The sequence below is a fragment of the Pezoporus occidentalis genome, unplaced genomic scaffold (genome assembly GCF_034315485.1).
Source record: "Pezoporus occidentalis ecotype Australia unplaced genomic scaffold, CSIRO_AGI_Poc_V1 ctg130, whole genome shotgun sequence".
NCBI lineage: Eukaryota > Metazoa > Chordata > Aves > Psittaciformes > Psittacidae > Pezoporus > Pezoporus occidentalis.
This window is the reverse complement of record NW_026913104.1, coordinates 1,687,656-1,708,418: the sequence shown is the minus strand read 5'-3', so window position 1 is coordinate 1,708,418 and position 20,763 is coordinate 1,687,656. Positions and strand designations below refer to the sequence as shown.

Here is a 20,763-nt window from a genome sequence, read left to right as displayed (position 1 = left end):
CTTTACTGGTGCCTGTTCTATTTGTGTGCCCGCAGCTGCTGCAGAGGCCAAGGACAGTGTTTCAGGAGTCACTGACAGTGGAAGGCTTAAAATTGTTCAAAAAGCAAGCTCCAACAGAGATACTGCCTGCAATGAGGTCTGAGGTCAGTTTGCCCATTAGGTCCCTGTGGCCTTGACTAAATCACTTCGTTTCAAAGGGTGGGTAAGTTATTCTGAGATGTGTTCGGTACTGAGAAATGCAGGATCAAAGCTTAGGGAAATAGACACCATACCATCCCCTACCCCCCCCCCCCCAAAAAAAAAAAAAAAAAACAACAAACCAAAACCCACAAAGAAACAAAACCAACCAAACAAACCCAAACCACCCAAACAAAAATCAACCAATCAAAAAAGCTTTTTGTCCTCAAGGAGGAGCACAGCTCTTCTCTGGTGCCCTCTGTCACACAGACAAGTATAGGAAGTCCCTCTCCAGTGACTGTGGGAGTAGAAGGGACAATATTCCATGTCATGTTAACTGCTGTTGAGATCTAAGATGATCCTAGGGACTTGTTGATTTCTCTTGCCAGATCATGCCCAAGATCTCTATGTACAACTCCCTCCATGATCCTTAATGTATGCTACTGGCCTTGGGGAGCTGTGGATGGACTTGGGCAGCACTTCTAAACTTTCCCAGTATGGCTGGAAATGCACCACCAATGAAATGATTTATCAACAAAAGCCCCGTGGGGTGAGGTTTTCAGTATATTCACTGAAACAACATTCTCTTCAGATTACCACAAGTCAAAGCACTGGAGAATAAAAAGTCCATGCACAGAACTGAAACACAGTCTGTTGGATCAGTAGTGTAGCTAAAGAAGAGCTTCTGAATGACATTTGTGCTTGGAGATGACAAGGTTGTTTTCTCATTGTTGAGTTGCACTCCTGTGCCATCACAGAACAGGTATTTCAAGTCATTCAGGGAGTGGTATTTGCATTTCAAGTATTCTTGTCTAGCTAACCTCATCACGTTTATCCCCAATGAACTTTCGCTCAAAAATCCTATTTCTTGCTCCCGAATTTGAGGCTAACAAAAGCCTACTCTATAGAAAAGATTTGTGTTTTGTACCGCTCAGCAATGTTTGCATAAGTCAGATTAATAGTGTAGACGTCAGATCCTGTTTCCTGCTTGAAGGGCACTGACAACATGGTTTCAAAGTGATGTGATTTGCATCACAAGAGCAGAATGTTCTCCTCTCTAGATATACCTGCGTTTACTGCAGCTCTGCAGTTTTAAACTGCAACTGCTCTGAATTGGTGGCAGCATTTGGATGCTTGTCCATAACATGAGTCATTCTAGAGATTTAAGATGCAGTTGTCTTCCAGTCAGTTGTTATCGAATACCCACACTTCAAAGGGGTTTGACTGTCATGAAGTTGTTTTACCAGTCTAGTCTCCACTGGAAAAACGTTTCTGTTGCTTGTGAAACACTCTGAAATCCTCTGGCAACATTGAAGGAGAAGGTTCATGCAATTAGATGTTTGCAAAACATCAGAGTACACCAAGTGAAACTAGCAAAGTGTTTGTGAATACGAAGACAAACTCTCCTTGACACACCTGCCACTCAAAGCTGTAAGCAAGAATAATGCCAGGTATGTTTCCCTGCACAGCAACCTCACACAGCTTTTCTGACCCACCACTTTCCTTGTGCTCAGTGCTAAAACAACAAAGTACAAGCTGCTTATTCATGTTTTATTTGTTAGTAAACTTTCTCAGCATAAATAATAAGAGTAGCCATTCAGCATAGCTGGTATCTGATGAAAAGTGCTCTCAAATGGCCCCCTCAGGGTGACTTGGAAGAGCAGCCTACTTCCTTTGGGCTCCTGCGATGGCAGGCTTCTCTTCACGGGTGATGGGGATAGTGCGCTCTGGGACATCACTTTGTTTCCTTGGTGCGCTCACAGTCAGGACACCATCCAGAGAGAGTGATGAAGTTATGGTCAGAGGGTCCACATCATCTGGAATCCTGTATTTCCTGCTGAACTCCCTGGCAATAAAGCCATGCTCATCCTTCAAAAGGAGAAGAGAAGGAACAGTCCCGGTTAGAAATGTTCACTCAGTTCCACCTAAACCATGGGCTCTTTGCGTAAAGTCCGAGATTGGGAAGCTCCAGCTCTCACAGGAAAACTTTTCAGAAAATTAGAAGAATTTTCATTATGAGATGCTCTTTTTAAAGAGACAAGACAGGCAGAAGTGAGGCACTGCCCTGCCTAGGCTGCAGGTGCATGCAGATGCACTTTTTAAAGGAGCTATATGTGCCTGAGACTGGTCTCATTGCACAGTGGTGTGCTGTCATTCCTAAGATGCAGCAGCTAGACTCATGTGCAGTGCCATCTACCCCCGTTCCTGACGGTCCCCAGAACATTAGAGATACACAGCTTTCTAGTGAGCTGATCTCTGCCCTAGTACTTGATTATTTTCTTAGCCAAAAAAGTTTGCAGAAGCTATGTCAGGATTATAGGCTTCCACCAGCTACAAGTAATGCTGTATTTCCTGACTGACAGACCTTTGTGATCCCAGAAGCTCTTAAAGCTGACAATTCCAGTCACATAGCTATTTTATTACATGTATTCGTTTCCTTCTGGCAAGGAGGCAGTGGTAGGAGGGAGGTGGAGACTGGCAAACCCTGCTGCATACAGCTTTGGACATGGCTTTTGACTTCTGTCTGTCCAATTGCCACACAGGTCTCCTGAGCCAGCAAGCAATGCTGAAAGAATACAATCTTTAAAGATTACAAAGATGGGCCTTTTTCAGGAAGAGGTAGCCTCATGGTAACAGAACAGGGTAATGCACTGATTCATTATGTGGTTTAGTTATTACAGTTTGTTGTTAGCTTGTGGAATGCCTCCCTGCATTCCTGGCCTCTTCACAGAAAGAGGGAGGCCCAAAAATGCCCATTTCAAAGGTGATTTTCCAGTTCAGTTCACAGTTCATGTAACATCAGCAATAAATCTTCACCCTGTTGCTGCCCAGCCTGGGATCATCTGGGCAGGGTGGGGTGTTGCACAGAGCATCTTCCATTAGGATTGGTTAATAAAGAAACCAGAACTATTTGAGATGAGCACAGAGGATTATTTTGCAGTCTCCTTGTTTAACCATAGATGAGGAAGTTCACATTGACTCTATCAATCAGTCATACAATTAAAGTAGAAGTACCTGGCGCTCCTCGTGCTTCCCGTGAATTTCTATCATGTCCCCCTGCACCTTCACTTTTAGCTCTTCAGGGGAGAAATGTTTCACATCAAGATTTACAGAAAATTTGTCCTTCTCCAGTCGCATCTGCAAAACAAGTAGGTGGCTTCAGAAAAGAGCGGGTGAGGGCTTCAGCTTAAAAAGACTCTCAGAATACAGCAGTTCAAGACTCTGTGGTATCTACACATGCAGTGTCAGACTTGGTATTCTGATCTGGGTGGCTTTGCCCTTTGCTGGCCTGTTACATTAATGCCCATCACTGCGGTATCTAAAATGTGAATGCTTTCTCTTGATAGATGTTTTCCTTGGAAGCAAGGAAGAGATTCTAAATCTGAATTTGTTAAAACTGACTCTTCTGTTGGTGTACGGGTTTTGCATCCAATTCTTTTTACAGAATGTCTGGAGATTTCCAGTTTCTGTGGCTGGATTTTGCCAAGTCTTAAAAGCAAAAGAAACCCTGCCTGTACAGCTGAGTGAAGCTCATATGAAAGCTCGCAATCTTTCCCCTGTATCACTGCTCTTTAATAACCCAAATAATGTGTCACTGTGAGAAGCACAGCCTCACTGCTCACCTCCATAATCTGAGCAGCAGGACTTTTGCTGAAACTCAAAATCACCTGTTGCTAATCTCGCCTCTTTCCCCTCCATTTTGCACTTTATCACCTCTATTAAACACTGCTTTTTGCTGCCTTCTGAGGTTGAATTTGCACATTCTGCCTGTCTTGGGCACATCTGTGGAACTTTGCTGTAAGAGCTGGCTGTGTCAGCCTTCCTGCTGCATTCATGGTCAGGAACATGCAAGCCTCCTGGAGCTCTGCTCTGGGATGTGGAGGCAGCCTCTGTGCCAGCTCTGCTTACTGGTTTCTGCAGTTTGACCTGGGAGGCTAAGTGCTTCCTCCTCCTTCCAGAAGATTTCTCCACTGACTGAGATGTTGTTACCTGTGGTGCTTTTTATGGCTGCTTCAGGAACAGCCAGATTCAGGTCACTAAATCAAGGGAAACATTATGCAGATTAAAACAATACTTTCAATCCTTTGTCTTAGAATAGCTCTAAAAGTTACTTGAAAATAAGACAGTTGACTCACAGAACAGGTAAGTTTATTGGAGCTACGTGCTTCTTGGCTCAGCCCCTGAAGTAAGCAGCCAGCTGCTTCATGATCTTTTGGGTCCTGTATCTTAAAATGCTTCTCTTCTCAGCAGCGATTCTCTAAAACAGGCCCCTTTTTCCTCAGCGTGAGCTCCCACACTGCCTGACATGAGTATCTCATTACCCCTGCCAACTACCCCTGTTCTGTTTGCTTCTCAGGAGGGAGTGGGATTGAAAGTTTTGCACAGCAGACAGGGAGATAAGGGCTCTTCCTTTATTCCATCAGCTCGTTTGCCACAGTTTGCTTCTATTCCGAATGATATGGCAATACTTGCACTCAGTTACAAATGATTAGACAAGCATACAGAGGTTCTTAATGCAGAAGAGCAGAGACACAAACACAGCACCCTTTTCCTCGGCCTTTTCCTAATAACCACCTATAAGAAGCTTCCAAGATCTCAGCTCTCATGGGTCTCCAGCTCCAGACCCATCAGGATGTGCACACAGCAATAACAAAGATCATTAAGAAGGGAAGATTACCTCAGAGAGTCCTGTCTCTAGCCAACTGGGCATCCGAAGAATGGGGGATCTCATCAAGAAGGGACTGAGGCTGGGGGAAGCAGGGAGTAGCTCTGACTCCTGCAGGTGCTCTCCGAATATCTGGTCAAAGATACGACTCGGTGCCAACCAAGACAAGAAGGGTCTGCGGATCAGGGGGTTATGAATGGTGATATCCATTGGAGTGCGCTGGAGGTGGCTGGCAAACGACTGTGCTGCAGTGCTGTGCCGGGAGCGCAGGACAGCTTTATACCCGTGCAGCTGGCCTGATCTTCCCCCCCCTTCAGGCCTCTTGAACAGTGGTGTCAGGGATTTTATTGTCCCACTCCTGGGCTGGTCCCTTCAGTGGTGCCCAGTAGCTGTCTGAGGGATTTGAACACATTGCTGAGGAGGAGGGGGAAGGGGAGAAGAAGAAAAGGAGCCTAATGGGGCAGCAAGAAGCCAAACTGCCCAGCCACCCGCCCTGCTCCCCACGTGCTGTTTATCTGCAGAGACCCAGGCAGGCTTGGCGGATGTTCCCAGCTGCTTTGGATGCCAGCAGGATCAATGCAACTCCTATCTTTGGCTTACAGGGAAAATGACAAGGGGCCATTGTTCCCACTGCCAGCACTGAGACTTCAGTCATACATCACCCACCAGCCTAGGGAGAGCTCTGCCCCTCCTTAAGGCAAAAGAGGGCACAGGCCTGCTTTAGTTGGAGGGCAGGAAAGACTCCAGGAGGTCTTTGCCGAGGTACCCTTGGCAATGCAGTTCTCTGCATCCCAGTAAGCCTTAGTGGATACCCATTGGTGTGTGTGAACGAAAGATGGCTTTCCTCACAGTGCTTCAGCCCAACACCTCTCATCTTTTGCCCACTGCAGAAACCACTTGGCTGGAGTGAGCAGAAAAGCCCCACACTATGACCTCAGAGTAGTCCAGAGGGCTGTCAGCAGAGATAAACCAGGCATGATGGGGAGTTTCCCAGGGCATGTCTTCATTGACTATCATAGTTGTTTAGTCCATCTCATGCCCCATCCCTGGCAGTGTTCAAGGCCAGGTTGGACAGGGCTTGGAGCAATCTGGTCTAGTGGAAGGTGTCCCTGCGAGTGGCAGGAGGGGGCTGGAACTGGATGAGTTTTAAGGTCACTTCCAAACCAAACTACTCTGTGATCCTGTGCCAACAGCCTCCAAGATGGTACACTGCGACATGCCTTCTCAGGGATCCAAGCTACCTCTATCTGCCTGTGCCCTTGCAGTAAGCTGATTTCCAGTAATTATGCTTCTAATATGCCTTCATTCACACATTTTAATTCCTGCCTCATTTGTGAACCTAAATCATGGCAATAGCATCAGCCCAGCAACTGTCCTTAAAGGGCAAGAGTTAGTCTCTGCCTGTGTTTGTTTGCAACTTAAACACAATTACTGGCCCAGAGGCACATCATTCTTACTGCTAGCACCACCAGTCTTTTGCAAAAGGTTCTGGCCCTCTTCATCTCAGTGTGGCTGCAAGAACAGGGAGCAGGGTTTGCTCTGTGCAGCAGCTCAGGCCATAAATACCTTCTCCAATTCCCCATTACATCAGCAGTAGTGCACCTGCTCTCAAACTGCAGGGACATGGACTCAGGGAAATCTCTGGTTTCAGGGTACACTATACTTCCCCCATCCATGTCCCATTCCTCCCTCCCCCTGACCACCCCCAGTTCAATAAAACTGGATCTGTGCCAGCTTCAGATCACTGTTAACTCTTGATCTCTGGCACAAACATTTCTCTGGGTCTCGTTACATTGTGCCAAAGCTCTGGACAGGGAACAGTCTGGGCAGGCAGCTTGCAGCAGCACCATTCAGGATGCAGAGCCATTAGTATCTGAATCCTGTTAACTACCTGCACCACTTCACCACTCATAGGAACAAAAGGCTTGAGCCATATGCTCAGCTGCTGGGTAAATGAACCTCCTGTGTGTAGGGCATGGGAAGGGCTGATTTGAGTCCTAAGCTCGCAGTGGGGAAATGGGTGTGATAGTGACTTCATGTGATTGTGCATGACCTGATCAGGCACCAGCCATCACTAGCTACTGCCGTATCCCCATGGGGTGCTGCCCAGCCAGCAGGACCAGTGTTAGGGACTACTTGAGCCTACTTACAATGAACTTTCCTGCTTGCCCTTGCCTTTGTGAGCACCACAGGCAGCAGAGCCGGGGGTCTGTTCTGCTTTAGCCTCCCTTAGCTCACCTCTGTACCTCCCTGCTGTACTTGGCTGCCCATTTGCCTCCTGCACCCCTTGCTCGAGGAGGGGATCTCACAGGGTGGGAGGAGGTATGGCATTTTCCTGAGAGGTCCCTGACTGCAGACAGTGGAATGCAGTGAGAAGCTTCCGTCGTCACCCTGGCAAGGCATCCCGGGGCCTGTGCTTGTGGCTATTTTGGTCCATCTTTTTATCACACACTCCTCCCTGTGGAATTCACCCAATTAAAACCTTGCAATCTGCAGCCTTCACTCTCAGAGGCAGTGAGTGCTTGGAAAGACACACCATGGCTGCAAGGACTGTCCCCCATGCCTACCCCATGAGTTCGGAGTATGAGTTTGCCAACCCTAGCAAGATCTATGACCAGAACTTTGGAGAAGGTAAGCACCTTTCTCTCCTCTGCTGCAGGAGGGCTGGTGGAGTCTCCCTGGGGATATTGAGCTCCAGAGCAGGCTAGGTAAGGTGGAGCCAAGGAATTTTAAGTGCAAGAACCCAAATGGAGGTGGGGGATATCCAGGGAACGTCCAGGGTCTCTCTCTTTAGGTCCACTTCCTCCATCCATGCCTACTGCTGTCTCTCCTGTCCTCCCTCATGCCCCCAGTGGTCTGGCATTCATGCATACGCTGTGCAAACATGGAGCAAAATGCTCTGGGGGCAGAGGTGGGGGGGGCAGTTTTTGCAGCCGGGGGCTGTAGAGAAAAGCTGAGCTGTGCTGTTCAGCACAAAGCTGGGCAGTGGCTGGCAGAGGGGAAGGAATGTGGGCAGCAGCAGAACCATTCAGCACCAGCACAACAGCGTGAAAATGCAAAAAGCTCCAAGGAAAGCCTCTTGGACAATGGCACACAAAAGGCCTTTAGTTCTTCAGGGCAGTTTCTTCACCATCAGCATTTTCCATGCCCATCCCTGGCTGTGTGCTGTGCGCTGCAGGGCACCCAGTGCACCTACCAATCCCTCTCCTTTCATCCAGCAGACATGCAAAAGCTGGAACCAGTCCTTTTCTTGCTGGCAGTTCCTGGCTTTGTGGTGCGAGGCCGTGTCTGGCAGGCATCTGGCTGTGTATGTGCTTTAGGGATACAAAGGTAGGAACAAAGAGACTGCATCCATATTGTGCTGATGTGGTGGCAAAACCAAGGTGTTTGCCAAGCCCTAGCTTCCTCCTGTCAGCCTCCCCTGTCTGCTGCCAACCATCCTTCGGCGACTCCTTCCCCTGGAAACCCCACACTCCTCACTGCATCTCATTTTCAGGTGTGTCCCCATGTGAGATCTTAGCACCTGCTCTGTACCATGGTTACTACATCAGGCCTCGGATCAATAAGCAGCTGGATCGAGGCACCTCTGAGATCAGCCTCAATGAACACAAATTCGAAGTATTCCTGGATGTCTGTCACTTCCTGCCGGATGAGCTCACTGTCCGCACTGTGGACAACCTGCTGGAGGTGATGGGGCAGCACCCACAGAAGGCTGATCGCCACGGCTTCATCTCTCGAGAGTTCACCAGGACCTATATCCTTCCTCTGGATGTTGACCCCTTGCTGGTGAGAGCCACGTTGTCCCATGATGGCATTTTAAGCATTGTGGCTCCCCGGACAGGGAAGGAGATAAAGGCCAGAGTCAACGAGGTGAAGATAACTCAACAGGAGCAGCCAGTGGGGAAACAAAAACAGTCTGGGGAAGGAAAAGAGAAGAAAGAGTCCTAAAGGCCCCTAATCTGGGCTTTCATTGGGAAGGTGGGTGGGACAGGGATGGGGAATCCATGGTGCCAGACCCCTATTTCCCATCATCAGTGTTTAGCAGGGCTGTGAGCAGCCATATATATGCCAGATTTTTGCTTCTTAAGGCTGATGGCTGGAAAAAGGGACTTGGAACCAAAAAAAAGAGGGGTGTGAGTTGGTGTGAGGGACTGTAATGCAAGTTTTCTCCTAGGTCTAGTGCTCATTGAGCACCATGCAGGGTGCTCTCCTCTCATCCCAGATGGCAAGGGTCACTCTTGCTCTAAACTGTGAGGCTGTGTCACAGTGGACTGTTAAAACAGCTGCTTTGCTCTAGCCCAGAAGGGTACTGGGAAGAGGGAACAGATGATCTCAGAGTCTTGCTTCTGACCTTTATGGAGATGGAAGGTGCTTGTTGGTCTGTAAAAGTGCCTGCAGCTCTCAGGAGGAAAGAGGAATAAATCTGCCTCTGATCTTCGCTTGTTTCCATTGGATTCATGTTCCTTCTGGCTAAGGTACTCTGCAGCAGAAGGATGGACAGAGCCTTAACTGCTCCAGATGTGGGGAGCAGAGCAGTAGATTATTCACACTGAGCTCATCTGTGGAAATGGCATCAGTGAGGACTTGGAGGACCTCTGGCCATGGGACACCAGGGGGACCTTTGTGATTGACTCTCCTGGCTCAGGTGCAGCTGGAGCTGCTTGCTGTTGTAGGGAGACCACAGTAGGCAACATCCTCAAGGAGAAAAGATGCAGAGTGATGAGCTCTTGGAGGCTCACTGTGCATTTCCAGACCTGCAGCTGATGTTAGCCCAATTAAATAAATGCCAACCCATGGCCTCTGCTTACTTCAGCCCTCTAGTTTATGGGACATAATGCTTGTTCACACATGCATCTTTTCAGCCCTTATGAGGGAAATGAACCCCAAACTGCTGAAAGGAAAGGCTCTGCTCAGATCCCAAGTGCTTTGCTTACATGCCAGCACTCTCTGTAGAGTCACAGGGGGGATGAATTTGGTCCTTTTTGCAGACAGTGTGATGCTACCGGCTACATGAGAAATGTCTCAGTAGTCTTGTGATTTTGGGCCAGGGATCGTGTGTGCTGCTGTCAGTGGCAGCTGCTGCCTTGGGATGGCCCCAAGGGCTCAGCAGGTGCCAGTTGCAATCCTTTTTTGTCAGAGCCAATTAAAGAAGCCAAAATGCTGTGTCACTGGCCAAATATGGGGGCCCCTGTCATGCCTCAGTGCAGCCTTCTCACAGAAAGAGGAGGTACCAAGGTCCCTGTGGATAGAGCTTCTCCCTCTCCCTGCTGGGATGTGACTTGCAGACTTCTGAACTCTTCCTCCGTGAATAAATTGGGCCAGAAATGCTCTGCTCAGGAGTCTGTCCCGTGAAGCATACCTCCTCAGTTGCTGAAACAGTGATACAAGGCTGCTTTTTCACACTTGCCAGGCAAAGTGAGATCCAGATCAGAGCAAACCACTGTGCAGCTATTTTCAACTTCTCAGGGCCCCTACCATTAGTGAAGATCAGAGCTAACTTAAGTGCAGCCCTGCCTGCAGGCTTTATGAGAGCAAGCAGGAAGATCGCTAAGACTCCTTCCCTGCAGTGCAGATCAGGTACCCCACACTCACAGTCTGTACTGCTGAGGGATGCCCTTCATTTTTTATAGGCAATGTCAGCTTGTTCTGTCCTTGAACCACACCTATCGCAGCATGGCTCCAGTTCCTCCATGGCTGAGGTACCTTGACGTTATGGCAATAGAAATGCACAGCATTAGTAGTCATTACACCGTTCTGTTTCCCCTCTGACTTTTATTAGCCCTCCCTTTGCTCTCCAATGAGTTCATTCTCTATTGCTGGGCACTTGCAGGCTCATGCTGTGCCAGTTGCAGAGCTTGTTACCCAGACGCTGTCCCTGAGAGCATGAAGACAGATGCCTCAGCAATGATGCAGTGAGAGGGGTTGGCACTGCCTGGTGTCAGCCACTGGGCTGCTCCTCTGCACCCTGCAAGGCTTTGCACAAAATATCCTGATCGGTTTGCTGAGCAGGAGCGCTGGAAGCCATGCTGTCTTTCATCCCTGCAGACACAGACTGAGGAGGGAATGCAGAGTGGCAGCCAAGTGATCTCCAGCTCTGCCAATGTTTTTGATGCCTTTCTGTTTCTCTGGTGGAGCTCACACCAGCAGCTCCAATATTTGTGAAAGGGGCTGATGGGAACAGTCTCCCAGCCTTTTCTTCTTGCTTGTCCACAGAGCAACAAAGCCCAAGTTATCCCAGAAATCAAAACAGATACTGGCTCTCTAAACCAACAGTGTCTGTGGCAAACCCAGAGACAGTCTGCAACTTCCGAAGCAGGGACAGACTCCTGAGATGACCAGATCTTTGCAGAACCCTGAGAACATGGTCCTGTTGGGACCAGGACTAAATCCCATTTACCCACATAAATCTGATTCTAAATTCTCCCTGGGCTGCTGTGGTGCAGACTAAACCAAACAGTTTCTCCAGCCACATGCTGACGAGCAGTTTCTGAGCAAGACTCAGGCTCTGAAGGTCACAGTGCAGCTCATCCAGGGTTCAGCTAAGAGAGCAGCTGTGCCCTGCAGTTCAGAACTCATCTCCTTCCACTTCTGGACAGATACAGGCTCTGCTCTGCACTTGGGCAGATGATAAATGATGCTTGTGAGCCTGGCTGAGAACATGGGTACAGCTGGAATAGGGGACTAGCACTGGTTCCTGAGATAGCCTGCCAGAAGCATGAATTAAAACTTACCCACTTGTCAGCACATCCCATGAAGCATTCAGACCTGCACAGAACTGGGGTTGTCTGCCAAATCAAAGCTGTGGAGCACAGTTTCTGCTCAAGGACTACATTGACAAGGTATTTTTCAGTATTGAGCATCAGCTCTTAGAGATGCCAGAGATCAGCTACCTGTCATTTAGTCTAGGAATGACCCAGCACAGTCTGAAGGGCTCTCAACAGGGGTAAAAAGGTAAAATACACATTAATGCTCTTGTTTAAGGCCCTAAGGGGTAAGCCTAACAGCTGTATTGCAGGTCCTTAATATTGCGAGGTCCCTTATGGGATTCTGTCATTCTCAAAAACAAAAATCTATACACTTAAATCTACATAGGTAAGAAAAAAGATTCCCAATAATGTCCCTGAGTTTTCATATGCCTTTATGCCAGTGGCAGAAGCAGCAGCACTACAGTTCAGCTGAGGGTAGACCTGCAAGCCTGCTCCCACCTCTGCTGGGATACCACCTTCCCTCCCAAGAAAATACACTTTCTTTCCCAGGTGATGCCAGCCTGTGCTGCACATTTTTCTGACATCCTGCTGGAGTTGCAATGATGAACAGCAGGAACACACTGAAAGCTCCCACCCTGGTGTTTGTCCTTTCGATCAGGAACATTTGAAGTCCCTCCTTCATTCTCTTTTGCATCACTGCTGGTATCAGCTGGTTGCGCTGGTGGGAGAGCGGGATAGCGGAGGGACATCCACTGCGCAAATCACAAAGCAGCATTTTAGCCCCAGGGCAGAGGGATGCTGCTGCCTTGCCCTTTCCTACCTGGGTAGCAAGAGGTGAGCGCTGTCCCTGGGGCACGGAGAGCCCAGGGCAAGCGCTCCGGTAGATGGCACGCACGGGCCTATAGCAAAGCGTCATTACAGCATGGAGAGAAATCCGACACTGCCAGACACTCCCTTGGAATAGCCAGGGGCCGAGCAGGAACCAGGAAATACACGCTCTCCCTGTCCGGAAAACACTTCTGTTTCATGGAGGAGGGAGCGACATGGGCAATCGCTGCAGCTGCGGGCGACCATGGTGAGTCCGGCATCCGCCAGATACGGGGATGGCAGCGCAAGTTCCGGGCAGCCTGAGCTGAAGTTTGGGTGGACTTTGCAAGCTTTGCTTCTTGGTGCTGGGTTTGAGATGGCTCCTGCCCGGCTCTCGGCACTGCACCGTGCCAGCTCACACCGAAACCGAGAGCAAGTCAGTACGGACACTTGGGTCACTGCAGGTGCCGGGGCGGGGGCGGCAGCCTGGGGCAGCCCCTGCTGTCAAAGGGAAAGGAGAGGGGGCTTTGTTGCTCACATCCCTCAGCCCTCATGGGACTGGTAGCTTGGGTTCGCACAGCCATGCCAGCAGCTGAGAATAGCTCAGTTCTAGGAAGGATCTGGTTAAATCCCTGTCCTTGCCCCAGTGGTCTCTGGGCAGGTAGATACCATACTTGTCCCTTTGGCATAGTGCAGGGAGGGGCCCTTGGGGCAGTGCTGGCATTAAAAGCTCATAGGGTCAGCTACGCCATCCTACTCTCAGCTTCTCCAGCCCTTCTCCCCGCCTGCCTCTGTCTGGGCTTTATTTGCAGTTGGGAAATCCGGGCCACGTTTTTCAGATGATGTTGCTCTTTCTCCCTGGGAGCAGGATGACAGTTTAATCCCTCCTGGCTCATGTTGTGCCCTGGACCTCCTGCTTAGAGAAAAAGGGCACAGTGGAGCATCATTCGGTGCCAAGTGGAAATATTTTCAGCTCTGAGCATGGTACAAGGGGAGAGCCATGAATATCAGATGAAGCTCCGAGGGCATTCTCTCCAACACTGCATCTGTTAAAAGTATTAGAAATTCATCAGGGCTTTTTAATAATGACAAGAGGCAGAGCATCACCTAGTGGCTGAAGCAAAGGAGGAGGATCAGGGCACAGAGGTCCTTCCAAGGTAAATAGGAATGTGCTGTTAGCATGGGACCACATAGACAGCAGAGGACCACAGTTAAGAGAAGACTGGTTCTTTGAAGCCCCTCTGCAGAAGTCTGCATGATTCATAGCTTTACCTTGGTGACAAAGGGAAAATGGTACTTAATTTTAGTTCAGGTGTTTCGAGATTCTTGCACTTTTATTTCTGTGTATTTTCTCGGCACCACAGCTGTGTCAGCAAAGAGCTGAGCTTTCTAAATGACGGTGAGACTTAAAAAAGGGCTAAGGGGAGATAGGTAATCACCTTCTTTTGTATGGAAATCCTTGTCTTGATTACTACCAAAGCACAGGCCCTAAGGGAGACAGAGCAAGGAGTGACAGCCTGAGTTGCCTTTAAAGAAAAGTCATTACAGCAAGTTTATTCACACAAGAAAGATACCAGTGAAGGAAAGTGTGCCCTCAGGTCTGGGTACCTCTGCAAGTATGGCCCTGTGGGGGGCAGGCCCTGGGTATTGTCACCATTTTGTTTAGTACTCAGGGCCTTTGGTGTGCATGGAGAGTAAAAGACGCCAAAATTCAGGACCAACTGCAAAGCAGGCTTGTGTAGGACAGAAATCAGGCTGTCACTGACATGGGGAAAGGGGAATAAAATACAGGAGCAGGGACATATGTGTTGTCATGTAGAATGTACAATGTGCTTTTAGCTGGCTGTGAGTGAGTTACAACATGTTTGACCTGGTTTTGAGAAGGGGTGAGAGGTTTGCCCTGCTCTAGTTTCCCTTGCCATATCCGTTCTAAATACCACAGATCTAAGGCTGGGAGATGCTGTCTCCTGCCTGGCTGTGATTAGCGTGCAGACAGCCTCAGAATAGTTCCAGCCTACACACTGGCTGCTAATGTGCTCTCTACAAAGGAAAGCAACCAAAACAAGCAAAAGCAGCTTGAATACTGAGTGGCTGAATGCTGTAGAGAAGCAAAGTGCTTTAGCACATGAGCCTTGGCAAAGGAGGGCCCTGGAGTCTCTGCAAGCTCACAGAGACAGTGGAGAAGGAAGCTGCAAGAGCCAAGTGAGAAATACCACAAGAAAAAGCAATGCTGCCTTGAGCTGGGGACCTGACTCGTGGGGACAGCCCCCCGGATTGTGCCTGTCGAGGACTGGAGGGCCATTGTTGCCTCTGTGGGGCTGCACGCAGCTAAGGCATGAGAAGGAGCATTGGATCCTTCTGCATCGGCACATGGCCAGCCTGCTTTCCCCAAAGCTGCCTTTGACTTCCCTGATCTAGCAAGCCTGGTTAATCATTAGTGACCGTTTTGAAGGTCTCCAAGTGCTTTGCCTGCATTCATGGTTATTTTTGTTTTGCCATTAGTGCCAAAGACATTACAGCACACGCTGTCCTGCTTGCCCGCCCACAGGAACTGCCTCTAGAAGCTGGGAAAGGCAGAGCTCTGCCTCAGGAATGGCATTGTTCCTGCCTGTGGCAGGATTGTCTGGCAAATGCACACAATGTGGGACATAAAGTGTTTCTTGGGAACCATCTGGTAGCTCTGTAGCCCCATTATAAGTGCTGCAGCAGAGACACAGACCTGTGTGAGACCCTCAGCTGCATGCTGTGTTGGTCAGCGGCCAGCACCAGATGGATATGCATATGCAGGAGGAGCCACACAAGGGCTGGCTCCTGCTCTGCTCCAGCCAGCCCTCTGAGTGCGATGGAACGATAACATTGCCTTCATGCATCTGACCCAGAATGGGACACATCTCTGCTCTGCCAGGCAGCCTATGCTCCTGCCAGCACCAGTGGGCTCAGCTCCTGGCTCTGTTGTTACAGCTGAAATGAATTCACCTCCTGTTCATTCTGTGGCTGGAACATAGCTGTATTTGCCTAGTCTCTTTCTGATCATGCAGGTACAGCCAAGATTAGGGTTTGGCTTGGATTGTACTAAGTGCTTGGTTGGTTTGGTTGTGTTTTAAGTGGAAATCTGACAACAGGAAAACTGTCTGAAACACTAAATTAGCACAAGGTCTGCACATAGCTGCTCCTTCAAGCAAAGTGGAGTGTGTGGGGCTATCAGAGCATCCAGCCCTAATAGAAGGGTTTTGTTCCAATTGAGGGCATGCTCAATATCCATGCATATATACTGCATCTTTGATCATACAGCTGTGGAAATGTAGTTGCAAATCCACAGTGAAATCTGTTATCATCATCATCTGTTTGTCATCAAACAGCCAGGCAGGGCTGAAAGGCAAGGAGATCTGGGGGTGTCTGTGGGGCATGGTAGCTGTGCCAAAGGAGAAGGAAACACATCTCCACAACTCCACAACTCCCCTTTGGACCTTTTCCTTGCAAGAGTCACTCATGTTCTGGTTTGGCTCAGTAGTTCTTCTGTGAGACACTTCTTGGGCCTTTCTCAGTACCCACAGATATGGTACCCTGGGGTGGCACATTTGGGTTTGCATGTTATGACAGCAGAGGCTGGGGCTTCTCAGTGCTGACATCTTTCTCTGATTTCAGGAATTGTCCTTCGCCTTTTAAAAGAAAGAAAGAAAAGCAAGGTAAGGATTTGTGGAAATGCTTTAGAGGTCAAGAAAGGGCGTAGTCACTGAGCCCCTGGTTAGATAACATTAGTCAGTGGCATGAATTGGATCTGTGAGGCTGAGGTCCCCTCCCATACTGTAAGGGCTGTAAACATCCACCTGACATCAGTCCCCTGGAATAAAGTGCGTTCCTTTAATATCCCAGTTGTAGTCAGTGGCCTTTGGACCATGCTGGGCAAAATATGTTTACCAGGCAGCAAAGGAAATGAAGTCAAAACTGGATCTGTCATCTCCAAGGGCCTAACAAGGAAGCTCTCTGTGCTGTGTCTGTCCTAGGTTCTGCCAAGAACACTGCGGTCCACAGCATGTTGTCATCCCAGGAAACCTTATTTTTTCCAAAGAAATAAGCTCAGGCTTTCTTCTTGGAGGCAGCTCCCAGAGACAGCATTATGAGTGAGGGTGTCAGATGAGATGGAAATTTGATTTTTGTCCAGTGAGGAGAGTCCATGGGACAGACACTGCATTTCTGCATTCAAAGGTGGAACAATGGTTTTGTTAATCTGAACCTCTGGTATTTCTTTTTCAGGAACTAATGTGAGACATGAGAGCCAACAGCATCAGCCTGACAGGAAGGTAAACAGCTTCCCAGAGTTGTTTTCCTAACTATATTGAGAAGAGACAGAGCTGACCACCACATCCTAGGCAACATGGGTTGGGAGGACATGGGGCAGCTTATTCAGAGCCATGAATTGTCTCATTCTGTATAGGCTTTAATGGCTGTGGGAGCAACATGCATTGCTGCACAGTGATGGGGGCCCTTTTTTTCCCCCTAAAGTGCAGTGGAAGCAGTAAGATGAAATCTCTTTCTGCTCCTGGGGTGTCAAAGGCTTGGATGATGCTGGGGAAGGTGTGAAGGGTGTCTTTGCTTGGTCTGGGGATGGTGTGTGTAGCAGTAGCCCAGGGAGCTGACCTTCCAGAGCTCTTTCTCCTCAAAGGCTCCGATGTATGAAGATGTCATTGAGTTTCCTGTCTACGCCACTGTGAGTAAACCCAGGAGCATGAAGCAGGATGACAGCATTCATTACGCAGACATCCAAGTGTTCACCAAGGTCCGGGAGCGCTCTGCAGCAGAGGTGAAGAACTTACAAATGCAGAATGCCACAGAGTATGCCACCCTCAACTTTCCCCGGCCCAGGCTGAAATATGATAGTAAGAATGGGACCCTGGTATAATGTCTTGATGGTCCTCTTCTCCTTCAGCAGCAAAAGGATTTCACAGACTTAAGGCTGTAGACACAAGCTAACCTCACAGACATGTCAGCTCTCCTTGAGAAAGTGTGGAGAGGCTGTGTCTTCCACTTGCATTTCTCTTTGGAGGATACAGACATATTTATTCTCATATGATGAGTAGCTTCCTATCTGATTCTGCTGGCAAAAATCACCTCTTCTTGGAAGAGTTGCCTCTGAAACTGGCAACCCATCTCCTCTCAGCACTGTGAGAAGACAGAGTTGTTCTTGGCTGATGAAGGCTAAAATTCACAGCTCAGAGCTGCAGTGAGAAAGTTCCTGCTGTGGCACAGGACGAGCTGAGTGCTGCTCTGCAGATGGATTTGGGAACATGGCGTACAGGATTCAATACTGGGACAAGGGAGATGTCATCGGATTTTATGTCAACATTAAGAAAATTCTGCAGTGTGCAGAATGACATGTGGATGATACTGTGAAGAAATGGCATGAAACTTGTAACAGTGTCTACTGCAATGTCTTCTCCCAACACCTGCCACTGTAACTGAAGTCATGTCCTATGTAAATCCTTCTTTTCTCAAAGAAAGAGCGGTGTTCTATAACCATGCAGAGCATGCTAAAACCAAGGCCAGAAATGCAGAATTAACTGAGGGGTACAGAACAAATTCTTTCACTGAAGGGATGTACAGATACGCATCCTTATCCCAACAAGCCCAGAAAGGGAGTAGTGAGCTCTTGGATCTGACTGGAAATGAAACAAGGAAAATTCACAATTTAACTGCAAGGCAGGCATTTAAAAGCCACTGCCTATATTTAGGGCAGTTATCAGTCCTTAGAGAACAGCAGCTGTCTGCATGCCTGAGATATTGGGGATGGATCCTGGTCGACTTTAAAGAGGGCTTTGCACTGTTCCTCCGCTTTCCTTATTTTGTACTGTCTACCTTAGGTAACCCCAGTAACACAGAGCACACACCATGTGGTGTTTTCTGCTGACCCTCCCAGATGCACCTTTGAGAAGTTGTTTATGGATTTAAAATAGTGTTAGTAATCCAGTATAGCAATCATCAGAAAGGCTTCTGCCACTGAGCTGCATTTGGCAGTTGCAGCACTGTCAGTTGATCAGGCCCCCCAAGCGGTATCTTCAGGCACTAAATCAATGGTTGCCACATTCTGTTCCTAAATAATGGTTTACATAGCTAAATGCACATCATGGGACAACCTGTTTATTGCCAGCATTTAAAAATGGACACCCTGATACAATGTCTAAACAGACATAATTTTGCATATTATGGCTCAGCTAAATGCAAGGCATGAAGGAATTCCTGCCCATTACAAAACTAAAGCTGGCAAGGGCAGTGTTTGCTAAGATGGAAGTGTTTAGAGGACCAATCTTTTCTACCTTTTCACCCATCTCAGCAGGGCCACTATAAGGCCAGAGGAACATTTGAAGGAGAAGGCCCCTTTTTTTATAATGGATACAGTATATTTTTCTACCTGAAAAGGGTTATTTTGCCCATGCTATCCAGCTGACCTCAGGGGGGCTACTGTAAAGTCTGCAGTAGAAAGCCCTTCATTTACAATAGGTACAGGATTATATTCTTCTAAGGGCTGGTTCTTTTGAGTGCCAATGATTCCTCTTTCTTCTCCTCCATGTTCCTTTCTGTACTCCATGCCCAGCATGAAAACTTGGCCTTTGGACTGAGGAGGATTGAATGGGCACAGGATTTACTTACAAGAGTATGTCAGGGAGTCATGAGACACTTTAGCACTCAGTGCTGCTAGCTCTGGTTCATGCTGGGCACCAATTGTATACCTCCTTGCCGTGAATCGCTGGTACAAGAACTAGAAAGGGATGCTGGCTTCAATTCCTTTCAAGCCCTCCCTGTCATAGGAAGAAATTGGATTTTTTAGACACATTATTAAGTATGGACTTGTTTTCAGGAGATTGGAGGTTTTCTAGAAGGTACAGACTCCAACGGGTTATTTTTAAACACAATTTAAGTGAAACAGCCTGCTATTGCAGTGGCACACACAGCATGTGGTACTGAAGTTTTTCCTCACCCAGCAGAAGAGCTGGGGCTGGGGACACCAAGCTGCACAGACACTGAGGTCAAGCTCCTGAGCCCAGAGTGATGCAAGTTTGCACATCCATCAGGTTAAACCAGTTTTGCACTAGACCTAAGTAGGACTGGGTTTGGCTCAGAGGAACTTGCTTTTAGTTAGTCATGTCTGTTGATCTAGATCAGCCCTTTTGTATTCTGAATTAACTGGGAGCTACAGTAGTATCTTTTAATGAATGCCTCAGAGCCTGGAATGGTAGTTCATCTCTTCCTTAAGGAGCTCCAGCTTCCATATGTAGCTAGCACTTGTTGTTTCTGGAAGTACAGCATATCTTAGAGATAATCAGATGCTCTACACGGGAACAAGAGCACTAATTTTGCCTGTTTACCAGGCCTTGAATAGATAAAATGTGAAAGTCACATGCTCTGCAGTAAGGATTTTTTTCTAAAGGACTTGGTTTTGCACTGAATATTAAAAGCTTCCAACAGCGTATCTCCTGTGTTTCCCGAGGTTGTTATGTTTAGGTGTTAAACGAGTGTTAATGTATCAAATGTTCCTTGAACATTAAAGATGTAATTTTTAGTTTTAACTAATAAACGTGCACTTTGGGGGGAGGTTGTTGCCTACTTGATGCACTGGGACTCTGGGAGAGCGCACGCGGCCCCGGCTGAACGCCTGCAGAGCGCCTGGACCCCCCCAGCTGGAGGCTTCCTGACTCTTATCCCGCCCCATGCGAAGGGACCTGTTGCTGCTGCCGACGAACGCTACGGAGCAGAACGGCCCCATTCCGTCCCGTCCCGTCCCGTCCGGTCCCACCCCGTCCGGGCGTGGTCTACGTGGGTCCGCCCCGTCCCGCCTCCGTTCCCATGGCAAGCGGCGACGCGCCGCGGTCGGCCCGGGTGAAGGTAAGGGGGCAGGACGCGGGGCTCTGGTGGGGCGGGTTCAGCATCTCCCAGCACCCCTACCACACATCAAGGGGACCCTGGTTTTCCCTGTGCCACCCCCTCCCCGGGGGCTCCCCACCGCCCAGGACCCCAGGCCCCCATCCTGGTCCTGCCACTCCCCATACCCTGGTCTCCGCCAGCCAGCCCTGCTCCTGGGGATTCCTATGCTCCAGTCCCTCTGGGTCGACTCTGTTTCCAGAGAAACTGGCAGCCACACAGCCCCTCTGAGGCCTCAGATCCTTGCCCCAAACCTAATGAAAGGAGGTGGGGGTTGGTCTCTTTTCCCAAGTAACAAATTATAAGACAAGAGGTAGCAGCCTCAAGCTGTACCAGGGGAGGTTTAGATTGGATATTAGGAAAAGTTTCTTCTTGGAGCAAGCATTCCAGGGAAATGGTGGAATCACTACGCCTGGAAATGTTCAAAAACCATGTAGACGAGGCCCTTAGTGACATGGTTTAGTGTGGGCTTGACAGTCCTGGGGTAAAGGT

At 48.7% G+C, this 20,763-nt stretch overlaps 3 protein-coding genes across 5 annotated transcripts; 2 read left to right on the top strand and 1 right to left on the bottom strand.

Moving 5' to 3' along the window:
• Positions 1-1,714: 1,714 nt before the first annotated feature.
• Positions 1,715-5,650, bottom strand: CRYAB (crystallin alpha B). The gene is made up of 3 exons (XM_062608689.1): positions 4,856-5,650; positions 3,193-3,315; positions 1,715-2,046 (listed from the first exon to the last, which is right to left on the bottom strand). The coding sequence occupies exons 1-3, from the start codon at positions 5,051-5,053 to the stop codon at positions 1,843-1,845; spliced, it is 525 nt and encodes a 174-aa protein (XP_062464673.1). The 5' UTR covers positions 5,054-5,650; the 3' UTR covers positions 1,715-1,842.
• A 98-nt stretch (positions 5,651-5,748) lies between these two features.
• Positions 5,749-9,281, top strand: HSPB2 (heat shock protein family B (small) member 2). Of its 2 annotated transcripts, XM_062608688.1 has the most exons (3): positions 5,749-6,107; positions 7,340-7,474; positions 8,340-9,281. In XM_062608688.1, the coding sequence occupies exons 2-3, from the start codon at positions 7,381-7,383 to the stop codon at positions 8,789-8,791; spliced, it is 546 nt and encodes a 181-aa protein (XP_062464672.1). In that variant the 5' UTR covers positions 5,749-6,107; positions 7,340-7,380; the 3' UTR covers positions 8,792-9,281. The 2 variants fall into 2 exon arrangements, with proteins under 2 accessions (XP_062464672.1, XP_062464671.1); XM_062608687.1 differs by having other exon boundaries at positions 5,859-7,474.
• A 2,659-nt stretch (positions 9,282-11,940) lies between these two features.
• On the top strand, positions 11,941-19,944 carry CUNH11orf52 (chromosome unknown C11orf52 homolog). 2 transcript variants are annotated; one of them, XM_062608693.1, is made up of 4 exons: positions 11,948-12,625; positions 16,003-16,043; positions 16,612-16,658; positions 17,021-19,944. In XM_062608693.1, the coding sequence occupies exons 1-4, from the start codon at positions 12,594-12,596 to the stop codon at positions 17,255-17,257; spliced, it is 357 nt and encodes a 118-aa protein (XP_062464677.1). In that variant the 5' UTR covers positions 11,948-12,593; the 3' UTR covers positions 17,258-19,944. The 2 variants fall into 2 exon arrangements, with proteins under 2 accessions (XP_062464678.1, XP_062464677.1); XM_062608694.1 differs by lacking the exon at positions 16,003-16,043 and having other exon boundaries at positions 11,941-12,625.
• Positions 19,945-20,763: the final 819 nt, after the last annotated feature.

What these genes read in the sequence shown, in the direction of transcription:
- CUNH11orf52 (XM_062608693.1), top strand. Translation starts at nt 12,594, where the DNA reads ATGGGCAATCGCTGCAGCTGCGGGCGACCATG. An exon ending in TGCAGCTGCGGGCGACCATG is followed by an intron (nt 12,626 to 16,002) that starts GTGAGTCCGGCA and finishes CTCTGATTTCAG; the next exon opens with GAATTGTCCTTCGCCTTTTA. An exon ending in AGCATCAGCCTGACAGGAAG is followed by an intron (nt 16,659 to 17,020) that starts GTAAACAGCTTC and finishes TTCTCCTCAAAG; the next exon opens with GCTCCGATGTATGAAGATGT.
- HSPB2 (XM_062608688.1), top strand. Translation starts at nt 7,381, where the DNA reads ATGGCTGCAAGGACTGTCCCCCATGCCTACCCCATGAGTTCGGAGTAT. An exon ending in TGACCAGAACTTTGGAGAAG is followed by an intron (nt 7,475 to 8,339) that starts GTAAGCACCTTT and finishes TCTCATTTTCAG; the next exon opens with GTGTGTCCCCATGTGAGATC.
- CRYAB (XM_062608689.1), bottom strand. Translation starts at nt 5,053, where the DNA reads ATGGATATCACCATTCATAACCCCCTGATCCGCAGACCCTTCTTGTCT. An exon ending in TAGAGACAGGACTCTCTGAG is followed by an intron (nt 3,316 to 4,855) that starts GTAATCTTCCCT and finishes CTTGTTTTGCAG; the next exon opens with ATGCGACTGGAGAAGGACAA. An exon ending in GGAAGCACGAGGAGCGCCAG is followed by an intron (nt 2,047 to 3,192) that starts GTACTTCTACTT and finishes CTCCTTTTGAAG; the next exon opens with GATGAGCATGGCTTTATTGC.